General features: G+C 41.4%; 1 protein-coding gene across 1 annotated transcript; it reads right to left on the bottom strand.

Moving 5' to 3' along the window:
• Positions 1–638: 638 nt before the first annotated feature.
• On the bottom strand, positions 639–10,511 carry klhl2 (kelch-like family member 2). Its single transcript, XM_026360138.1, has 15 exons — positions 10,073–10,511; positions 8,595–8,714; positions 8,389–8,495; positions 8,133–8,254; positions 7,622–7,784; positions 7,267–7,376; positions 7,075–7,191; positions 5,374–5,523; positions 5,169–5,286; positions 3,952–4,149; positions 3,740–3,841; positions 3,199–3,327; positions 2,855–2,995; positions 2,638–2,781; positions 639–2,079 (listed from the first exon to the last, which is right to left on the bottom strand). The coding sequence occupies exons 1-15, from the start codon at positions 10,138–10,140 to the stop codon at positions 2,051–2,053; spliced, it is 1,818 nt and encodes a 605-aa protein (XP_026215923.1). The 5' UTR covers positions 10,141–10,511; the 3' UTR covers positions 639–2,050.
• Between the last annotated feature and the right edge of the window lie 1,391 nt (positions 10,512–11,902).

Genomic DNA, 11,902 nt, shown 5'->3' on the forward strand with positions numbered 1-11,902 from the left:
AGAATATGCTTATGTGAGCTATGCCTCGCCAAAGGGATCTTTCAGAGGATCTATGATCAAGTAATGTTGATTTACATACAGCTGGAAAGGGTTATAAAGAAAAGAGATGTCAAAGAGTGGGAAATTGGAATTCCCAAGTGTATAAAAAAATATACTATAGTAGACCACCACAGAACCCCAGCAGTGTAATAAATATTAATTAAATCATTCATTAACAACACAGTACATCACTGGAGCTGTACCACGCATGGACAACACAAAATTAGAAGGCAGTAGTTTACAAGTATTATCTTTCAAAAATGGCCCTTTATTTATTAAGTAGAAGTACTCTTAATGACCTGAATGCTGTATACCTGTGATTCAATATGACATAATAAAATTTTAACTACTTTATAATCTAAGAATGGTTAATTTATTATAATGTCAAGTAACTAGTAAGTAGGATCAAATTAAAGCAGTGAATTTAAAGAACTCAATATTGCACTAATGTATTATCTATGAGTAAATTAACTTCACTGAACGCTCTTTTTTTACTTAAAAGTATTAAAAATTATTAAGATATCACACGCAGCTCGTTCCATTTCAATGTTTTACTGATTTGGCAAAGTCTTAAAAACAGATTAATATCATTTCACAGCTTTAAATACAAGAAGCATATTTATTAATGATAATAAAAAACAAGTAATGAAACATTTTCAAAGTCATTAGCCTACATGACATTCCTCAATACACTGACAAGAAACAGCAATACCAGTCACTATTACAGCAAGTTTCAATAGAAGAGGCAAGGGAAGAGAGAGACTGAAGGAAATAGAAAATCAAAAGCATGTTTGGTCACTTTCCAGAACGAGAGAACTGATTAGTAAAGCAGAGTAATAAAGAGAGACAGAAAAGAAGAAACATATTAAAATTGGCACATTCATAGTACGTCAGGGTGTGCATTAGTTAACAGGGTTGCTACACCAAGGGACAAGAGGGTTCTGCTGGAGGATAAGAGGATAGAGATGGGGATCATGCAGTGAGCTCTGACTGTTGTGGTTACAACCACAGCTAAGATGGCTGCCGGGTGACAGTAAAGCACGGATACATCCAACTGTGTTCATCTCGTAACGGCTTCTCCCTCTGTCTGTCTCTGTATTTGGCAACATGAATGAGGCTTCTCCTTCACCAGCAGAGTAAGTGTTCCAGTGAAAGTCCTTTTAGAAGAAATGTACATTTCCTGCAACTGCTTCTCACGTCGGCGTTCTGAATTCATGCGGGCCTACACGCAACCGCCACACTGACCCAAAGTGAGTCCTGGAACAGTGGCCGAGTCCAGCTGTGCTCTGTCCGGTTCTAGCACTCGAGGCATATCAAAGGAGAAGGGAAGGGCAGTAGGTCGACATTCAGGCACTCTCGAACAGTCACACTGCAACATTGTAAAAGTCAGAGGTCGGACAGAGTGCGTTCATGCGGTGTCGGACCTGGCATCACCACAGAGAGACTCAGATGCACACAAACACACATGCTCACAGTGCAAGCAATAGAGCACCTTTGTATGCAAACACACACGTACACGCTCAGACATACAGCCGCACATCTCAGGAGGATAAAAATGAAGGAGAAACAACAGTTTCAGTCCTAAATGGTCAGTCTCTGCCTTCCTCTCAGATTACGTCAGTGGTCTTTCTAAGAACTGGTTCATGTTAACATTACTAATGTTAAAGTAACTTTGCAGTTATAGTAGCTTCGTATCAGTGGCGTTTCAATGGCACTGCAGTGGTACAGTGGCGCTTCAATTCAAACTGGTTCGTCCAGTCGCTGCTGCAGTCCTGCCAGCTGGGGATTAAAACACGGGTTCAAGACCCCGTTTGTTGCAGCTCCCCCTCACTCAGGTTAAGTGCAAAAATCTTCATCACCATGCCCAACTCAAAAACAACAATCTTGTCATTTTCTTCATCTGTGTCAGTGCCTGTGCTAAACATCGAAGCACTGGCATCGCAGACAGATCCAAGATCAGAATTCAGCAGAATACAATCTGCTCCGAATCAGTGGCAGGCGTCCAGAGCAGTCATAACGGCTTGTCAATCACAGTCACGCCTGTATTTGAAAAACAAAACAATGATTAGAGTGTACCATTGATATGACCACATTTCAGATACACACCTACTATGTCCAAAAAAACAGTAAGACGGTGCTGCAGTAAGAAAACAATGAAGCTTGGGGGCCAATCGTCATCAGCTTATGACAGATGTCCTGATATTACAGGGTATATTAGTTACTCACCAATAGCAGAGATATACCCAAACTTATTTAGTGTAATTTGATAATGACTAATACATTACATGTGTGCAGAGTGTGGCTGAGCATAGCAGATGGTAAAAGAGCACAGTATGTTGCGGGTGGAGTGGCAGCTGGGTGGAGCAGAGTGGACTGATTTTAAGCCTCATACTAGCATTAGCTTCAGAAGCATGTTGTAGCTGAACTGTTCCTCACATACATTTGTTTGATCCAGTAACTGTCAGGCTGTAGCCCTTTGTGCAAAACCAACAGCAGTTGTCGACAATCAAATTTGTAATGTGGTCAGTGTGTGCCAAAAAACTCTTCCCATATGTAAAACAAAGCTGCATTAAATTATGTTGTCGGTGTTTTACTTACCTGCATAACTGCGTCCTGTGCTCATGCAGGTCGGCAGTATTGTCCACTTGTCTGAGTTTGGATTGTAAAACTCCACAGAGGCCAAATTGCAGCTGCCGTCATCTCCTCCCACCACATACAGTATGTTGTTTACAGCGCACACACCTGAACACAGAAACAATATTAATGGACACTAACAAGAGGAGACGAGACGTGACAGTCAGATCATCTTCTTTACCTGCGTTGCGTCGACACATATTCATGTCAGCTACCTGACGCCAGCTGTTGGAGGCCGGGTCATAAACTTCACAGCTCTTCCTCACCAACGGACCATCGTGTCCTCCTACTGCGTACAGTAAACCTTTCAACACTCCTACACCTGAGTGCACATGGGACACATGTTAACAATACATCATGGAAATCATTTTCAAAAGTGCAGGTAACTATTTCTGACCCTTCATGTTTTTATAATATGTAGTGTTTAACAGAGGAATCTGCAAAAACCACATCTTTAATATTTTAGAAACTCTATGTATACATGCATACAGTATATTTACAATTAAAGCACAAACTCACACACACCTGCACCACTGCGTCTTGTGCCCATCTCAGCGATATAGCTCCACGTGTTGCTTTTTGGGTTGTAAGCTTCTACTGTACTCAGACATTGCCTGGTCGCTCCATCATAACCTCCGACTGCATAAAGGATCCCTGAATAAACACACAAAGGAGGCTCATAAAGGTATGAAAGTACACTTTCAGCAACAAGACTGAAATCGGATTAGTAGGATATTTGCTGAACTACTTCATATGGGTGAAAAAGGAAATGTGTTTATTTACAAAGTGAGATCTTTTAGCATCTTACTTATGAATGAAATCCCTGTTAACTGCAACTAGCCCACCATTAAAATCAGTCAGCAAAATGTGTTATCACATCCCAATACCTGCTATTATGTATGTCAATGACAACTGCATTAACATTTGTGGAATTATAGCTTCAAAGTTTGAGACATCTGAGAGTCAGCAAACACTTGGTAATGTAAGGTCTTTCCATTGAATTGTCCACCTTCTAAATCCAGCAGTTAAAGACTAACTCAAAACCTGAACTGGGAATTGGATTCACCATTTACAACACCCACTCCTACACTGCTACGTCGGGTACTCATGGGTAAAACATGAAACCACTCGTCCGTCTTGGAGTTATACGCCTCCACTGTCGACAGACCTGCAAACACACAAAGATCACGTATGAGAACCACCACAAACAGTCACAAGTGTTATTATTGCTCTGTTTGAAGTTTTAATAAATATATGTTTTAATGAACGTAACTGTACCTGTGCTGCCGTCAAAGCCTCCAACCGCGTACAGGAGTCCGTTGAGCACAGCAGCTCCGAGTGTGGATCGGCGATCCTGCATGCTGCTCACACTCGTCCAGCGGTCCATCATGGGGTCGTAACAGTCCACAGTCCTCACACGCAATGAGCCGTTGAAACCTCCAACTGCATACACACACCCACTCACATACACCACACCTGAAGACAACAACAGAAAGAAAAATTAACACAAATATCAAAAGAAACACAGAGAGCTGGTTTGATGAAGATGAATGGTGAGGTGGCCTCAGAGTGGAAACTGTGCATAGGTGTGAGAATCAATAAATCCTTGATCAGATTTACACAAATGACCGTTATCTATTGTCTTCTGGTTCGTGCAAAGGGGATTGTGTGTCCAGAGCAGCTGTTGAAAGAAGCCTGAACTGAATGTAGAGTGACTGCAGCTGATGTAACAACCTAGTAACAAACTAATAAACTCCTCCATGCGTCTTCACAGTGAGGCCTTTCTGTGTGTGTGTGTGTGTGTGTGTGTGTGTGTGTGTGTGTGTGTGTGTGTGTGTGTGTGTGCGCGCGCTGGAAGACCATCAGAGGCATGCCACCAGGGGGCATGCTAAATGAACAAAGCTGCTTGCTAAACTCAGCTCATTTCCAACTCTAAATCTGAATAATACTGAAAACAAACAGGCACACTAAGCAAGCTGCTTTAAAATGTAGAGGAGTTTCACATCTCTGTGTAGCTAAGAGGATGAATATCTGATCATTAAAACCTCAGGTTGTGTCAAAAAGACTGTCTGCAGCTGTGTCCCAGTTAAAAGATGCACTTCTAGACTGAAAATAGCAATAACCCAACAAGGTCTGCCCCATTTTTATTCACTGCAGACAAATACTGCCTCATTTTTCCTGAGAAATGTGTTCTTTGCAGCCCACAGTACATGAAAATCTAAAATACAGTATCACTTCTAACCAGTAAGCTGCATATTTTATCAATCACACATTTTTTCTAACTTATGCAGATAAACTATATTAGATTAAAATCTGATTTGACTGTAACATTAATAATGTTTAATGAAACCTGCCCATTTTAACGGTGGTATTCACTTTATTGGCTGATAGGGATTTGATCTGGTCTGCAGGTCCTTTGATGTTCACTCTTTCTTGTTTTTCAAATGATTCAGCCTCTTAACTGTGATGCAGTTTGTTAATGTGAGTCTTCCTACCTGCTCTGCACCTTCTGGTGGGAAGTTCAGCCACCTGGTACCATCGCTGCTCCTCAAAGTCGTAACATTCAACACTGCGGATGGCCTTGGGGGCCTGTCCTCCAACCACTACCATCACCTAAACAGAAACAGCAGTGTCTTTACATGAGGAACTGTAGATCAGTTGCCATCATACCTCATGTTGAGGTAGATACTATGTCTGTACCTTAGGACAGCAGGCTGGAGTCCTCATACGTGTACGTGCAGTCTTCATTAGAGCTCTCTGGTCGGCTGGCAGCAGGTGGTACTTCATGGCCTCAATCAGGTAGTCTTTACACGCACTGCTGTTCTTAATGAGACACTCCTCCTCTACCCGCTGTCACAACCACACAGGGAGAGAGGAAAACAAACATCTCAAAATGTCACGTAAAGACTGTCAATGGTAGAGATTAAATGCAAAAGTATGTTTGTAACATTCAGTGGCTTAATACATAAAAGTTTGTTAATTTATGCTGTTGTTTGCTTCATTCTGTCAAAGCAAAAATAAAACCGTGACACTTAAAGTCATCTGTATCTCAAAGTACTCTGTTGCACGATCCTGGGACACAGACGCTTGTAATCATAAACACAAAAACCACAGAACTGAGACAGGTTTGGTCAGGGTTTGGCTCGGCCACAATCCACTGAGAGTTCAACTGGACCCAACAGGCTCAAAAGACACCACATACAGCATGCAGGAGATTTGTTTTCTGCATCGCAAACAACACAATGAACGTTTTTAATAGCACAGGAGCGTCCACATTCATAACATAGCATCCTATTGTGCTATTCATAGATTTTTTTTTTTTTTTTTTTTTTAAACATGAAGCCAAGTGCAGCCAAAAAAAATCTGTTTTGTTCTGCAGTGAAAGAAAATCAGCCAAGGACACACATATAAAACATCCTTGTCATAACAACGTGTTGTCTGTGTGAGAGGGAAACAACAGCAAAATTCAGCAAAAAAGTTCAACTTGCATTTATTGTGTGAGGATATAAAAATATAATATATAAAAAAGACAATAAGAACATACACAACATCAAATATTTAAGTTCTGCTTCTAACACTGCCTGCCGACATGGTAATGACTTTGTAGAACTCTCCACATCATCCTCTACTTTATTTTTATCCTATACAATGATATATCTCACATCATAATATATTGTACTATCTATGATGTATAGAAGAAGGAGCAGAAACAAAAAAGAAAAAATGCAATCTTTTCTATATTAGATTCATATTCAAACTCTGACAATGTGTTCACTGTCAGAATGGTCAGATCAGACTTTTAGAGGTTTTTTTAGCATCTCAAATCTGTGAGCTGATGCATATTGCACATCATCATCTCTCAGTATCTGCATCCCATAGTCTGGAATGGAACTGAGCAGTTTTTAGAAAATTTGGATTCAACTTTTGCACAAATGACATTGTTGTTGTACAGTGTTCACACTAGAGTAGGGTCACAGATATGACTGTGATTCATCAACAGAAAAATATCACATCTGACCAAAAGAAATGTTACTGAATATTAAAGCCTGAGTGTCATGAGGACTGTATGATAAGCTGTCAAGAGCGAAAATAAAAACTGAAAACTTTAGGAATTGGCGTGAAAAGCGGTATGATCTGATTTGTCAAAGCTGATAACAACAGTATAACTGCAAAGTGGACATGTATGAAAACACAGTAATGGACCAAGAGTGACACTTTGTGACACACAGTGCAGTTCTTAAGAAGCAGCCATGCCTACACTGTGGTCAGCACACTCTGTAACAGTGATCTAATCACAGTGACAAGCCACTGACAAGTGATTAACTCTCTAATCTCACAGAAAAGCTCATCTGAGTTAGTTTGAGAGCTCCAACAAAAACAAGCAGAGGCAGCCACTCCTACCTGCACCAGGTACTCTCTGGAGAGAAGCGGCAGACGGACATGCTCCATCAGGTGAGCCAAATGCTCTTGGCGGACATCTTTATCGTGGTTGACCCAGGCTATCACTGCTTCAAAAACCTAAAACACGCAGACACTTTAAGCACAACACATTTAGATTTGGTCCACTTCATATTGAGCAGAATGACTGTGTACCTTCTCCTCTGTGGGGATGGTGAGCTTGTCACTGGAGATCAGGCTGGACACTTGCTCCATGCCTAAATTGAGGAACTCTTCACTCCCAACTACCTCAGTGAAGTGTTGCTCTGTCAACAAAACATAAAATGAGCAAATTACCCATTGATGCAGACGAACACAGTTTGGTTTTTTTTCCCCTTCTCTCATTTCCACATTTTCATTAATTAGGCCCGTTCTCATTCTGTCTCGCTCACTGTACCACAACCTCCAGGACGCACACAGGCCCACTTCAGTGGAGCAATTAAAAAACAGTTACTGTATCGCACACGTGCCCGTATACGAAAATAGCTTTGCACAGTCTGCACACACTAACCTGCGTAGCTGTTGGCCTGTGCGAGGAGCTGAGAGCAGGCATGGAGGTCAGCGAAGGCTCGTATTCCCAGACAGTTGGACGGATGAAGCTGAGAGCTCAGGAACTCACAACAAGCCTTTTTCACCTCATTCAGCTGCAGCAGGCCTGCTGCAGGCAGCAACACCTGTCAAGCACACACATAGCACAGAAGACATCCTGCATAAATCTGTTGTTTTCTTACTACATAGTGCAGATTAGTTCAATTCAAGGTAGAGATGCCCTTTTTTATGTCAAATTGCATTTTATTAATATGAATAAATAAAATGGCGCAGGACATCAAACAATGGTTTCCTCTATCTAGTTGTATCTGGGTCAGGTGACATGGAGAGAAAGGCAGTTTTATTTCATACTATGGAAAGAAAATGAGATGGTTTTAGCATCTGTTAGTTTCATTCTTCAGCCTGATACGTTACTTTTTGTCTGCATGTATAACACACTGTATGTATATGGCCATAAAGTTTTGTGTATTCACCTGCACATTATCCTCTGTGACCTGTATCTCTGCTGTGTAGATGTAGTCGACCAGCAGGCCCAGAGTCCAACCATCCATCTCCTTGATCCTGACTCGCTTCGCCCTGCTCTCTGCCATCTCCCCTATTACACACAACATCAGCTATCCATTGACACAAAAGTAATGATTGTGTAGTGTGCTATGGAACTGAAAACCAGACACTAAACGAAAAAAGTGCCCCATCAGATGTGAAGCAAGGATGGAAGATGGTCCTTACCTGTAAACATAGCGTGGAAATAAGGGCTCCCAGCAGCCAGAACCACTCTGTGAGCTGCAATCTCTACATCCTCCGCCACTATGGTCACATCACACAACAGACTCTGACTGCATGAGCGGACAGAGGGAGAAAATATGATGTACTGTGAAAGTTTAAATGGATGTATGCAAAGGATTTGGGGACAACAGAACACAGGGAGTTTTTACCTGCGCAGCTCGTTCATGACTTTGAACGCCTTCCTCATGTGCCGAGGGTTGAGAGTGACGGGACCTTGCCTCTCGACTCCATCTTCTTTGTCCAGAGTGTGTGGACAAAGTCTAGTGCATCTGAGGAGGACAGAACAGACACGTAAATGACAATAAATAAAGTCTTTAAGCACATTGAGACAGCCGATTACCAAGTGCTGATATGGAAGTCTTGCTTACTTTATACATACAAAAAGTCAGTAGTTATGAACAATGAGATGTCAGCATCCACACAGATTACATGTTTAATTTGTGATACATTTTTCTAGTTTATTTGTAATCAGTCATCATCTGGTTAAGTTTCATCAGCGAGAGCTGGTTACGCTCCGAGTGAGGAGGAACTATAACTGTGTGTGAATTAGTTGAAAACGGTCAGACCTTAGATTAGTTTAGACTCAATGCATATAGTTCATAAACATCTCACTGTGTGTAAATAATTCCTCCTTTTGTTAAAACTGTCAGAAAGGTGAGACTTCTACTATATGTTTATTACTGAGGTCATAATGAGCAACATAAACCTTCATAAAGTGTAAATCATCGTCATCACAGCCACAAACACAATATGACTAAATTAATAACACACAAACATTTTTTCAGCTGTGAGCTGATGAAACTCCAAACCAGCAGGCCTTGATCTCTATTTTTGTGAGTCAGCACACGCCTCTCGTGAATAGTTAACTTTAACTGGAACTTCAAATCCCATTCACTGACTGGCCTCCAGGTTCACTAACTCCACACCCCAGTTAGGTTTTTATGTTATATTTTATTGCATTAACCTGGGTTTCACATTGTCGCAGTTTGAATTATGTCTTTAATATAAAAAGAAACTAAACTATTTGTATGATATTGGCTAAAATATATTATTTTTGTTCATAATGGCTACTTAGAAGATGAAAATACAATTACAATGCAGATATATATGCTATATAAATGCACACATTTATTTTTTCTTGAATGCAAAATCTTGATCCATTTCTACAGCTACAAAAACACAGAAAAACCTGTAAATGAACTCAGTCAGTTCCCACCACTGTTCAGCACTAAGTGGTGGTCTCTCTCCTTCTAGATGAAACATCCAACACTTCATATAATTATGCTGCTCATGGAAAAATCACGTGGCGCTTGTTTTCTGTCACAAACACACCCACACACACATGGCCCGTATAGCAGTGAACACACATCCTTTCTGTCTGTGCCACAAACAAAACACCTCCGTTATCACAGCAAACACAAGCACAGACCCCCTCCGCCTGCTCCTGCACCGACAGGCTCGCTGTCAGTCCCCGGGTGTCGGTGCCCCCCTCCCCGGTCAGCGAGCAGCCACACCGGCTGGCCGCCGTCTCTGTCAATGCGGCACCATCAGTCAAGCAGCCACTGGGAAACGTCAACACACACACACACACACAGACTGAAAGAGAGAGGGAGCTTTCTGCACTTACAGCGGATGATTATCCATGATTACGGTGTTTTTCAGAAGCTGAAAACTTGGCCCGGCAGCATGCACCATTCCATATCCACCGTGCCGTCTTTAGTGCGTCTAAATCCAAGCGTGAATCACAGCGATCATCTGTCCAGAGGCGGTGACAGGGGCTGACGGCAGCCCCGTTAAAGCAGCCTGCTTCATGTAAATACACAGCCCGACTGCGGTGACACTCTGTGCAAACACGCCGCGGTGACACCCGGCTGTTGTGCCCAGCAGACGGCGGCTTCTGTCGGGCCCCTCTCCAAAGAAAAGCGCGCAGCGCAGGAGCCAGACGCAGCGTCCGGTGGGGTTTAGTCAGATTTGATTTCTCCCTTCTTTCCTCCTGGGTGTAAATGGGTGCGAGAGGCGGTCTGACAAGAATACCTGTTATTTTCCAATCGCTGATTAAAACGCACAAACAACGACATGTCGGCAAAGACGGTCCTCTGAGCAGCCAAGGCGTCCCACAACAAGGCACTGTCTCCCCCTATCTGTGGAAGACTGGCTGCGGAGGACTTCCAGGCTGCAGGGGGGCATGAAAACAAGTTTTTTAAAAGATAAATATCTGCTGATACTCTCCTATTAGATCTTGTATAGTTTTAAAAACTACATGTCTACATCCTACCTGTCCTATTATGCCACTTTATCACTTTCTTGACTTCAAGTAAATATTGAAGTTCATTAAAACCAACTTGCATTCAGATTACATCGTCCACGTTGCATTTGTCTGTCTAAAATGTTTTAATCTTTATTTTTATTCTTATGCGAGACATATGGAAACTAACATAGGAAAACATTTGGATTCAGCTGTTTTTAGTTGTATAACAATTATTTTATTTGTAAATTAGGATATAATGTGGATTGTTTCCATCTAAATAGTGTCTAATGGGGATCCAAATAAACAAATCATTGTATTTATCCAAGGTTTACCTGGTAACTTATTCATAAGGTTAACATAATAATGCTGATGTGGCCTGAAAGGATTAAAAGAAGGCTGGCTCAGATCTGGGCGTGGATCCGGAGCCTCTACATGTTGTGGTTGTGGGGGATGCTGCCTATACTACTCTCAATCCTGAGCAATCCCTCCCATCCACCACACATTGAGCTGACTGGACAGCCAGAGACTGAACAGTGGTAGAGGGAGAAGCAGAATCATTATTTATTTATGTTATTACCCTCCATTGCACTACGTTCCACCCTGGACTATTATTGACCTATTTCATCAACCTTTAGATTGTCTTTGTTCTTATTGAGATATTTTGTATTGTTATTTGTTAATTATGTGGGATTTTGTATTTGTTCCTCTTATCTGGTTGTGGTTCTTTTAAGTTTCTTTGAATCTTCAATCCTTCAGTATCATTAAATGGAAAAAAAAAAAAAGGATTTTTGATGTAATACTCCACAGTTATGACGAACACAAATGAAATGAGGCATTTCTACCATAAGTATTAAAGGCTTACCATTATTAATTTGAATGAACGCATATTTTCATCACTTTTTTCTTTTTCTGGCAGAAATATGTCACCATAAAGCACATATCTGTTTTTTTTTTCTTTTTGTAGAAAGAGCTGTCCCCAGAGCCCATCTGTGAAGATTTCTGTCTAGCTGTGGATGGGAGGTAGCTGTGAATCTGGGTAGAACAAGTGCGTTATGGTGTGAAGACACTGAATGCATTAGACACCAGGCTGTCAGGAGGCTCACTCACTGCTTCAGTCATTTCTCCATTATGATTTGATACAAGTGACACTGAAATGAAAGCTGTAGGCAGGTAATCTTTGTAATTGTACAATAATTCACCTCCATGTCA

This window comes from Anabas testudineus, chromosome 1, assembly GCF_900324465.2.
Source record: "Anabas testudineus chromosome 1, fAnaTes1.2, whole genome shotgun sequence".
In the NCBI taxonomy this organism is placed as follows: Eukaryota; Metazoa; Chordata; class Actinopteri; order Anabantiformes; family Anabantidae; genus Anabas; species Anabas testudineus.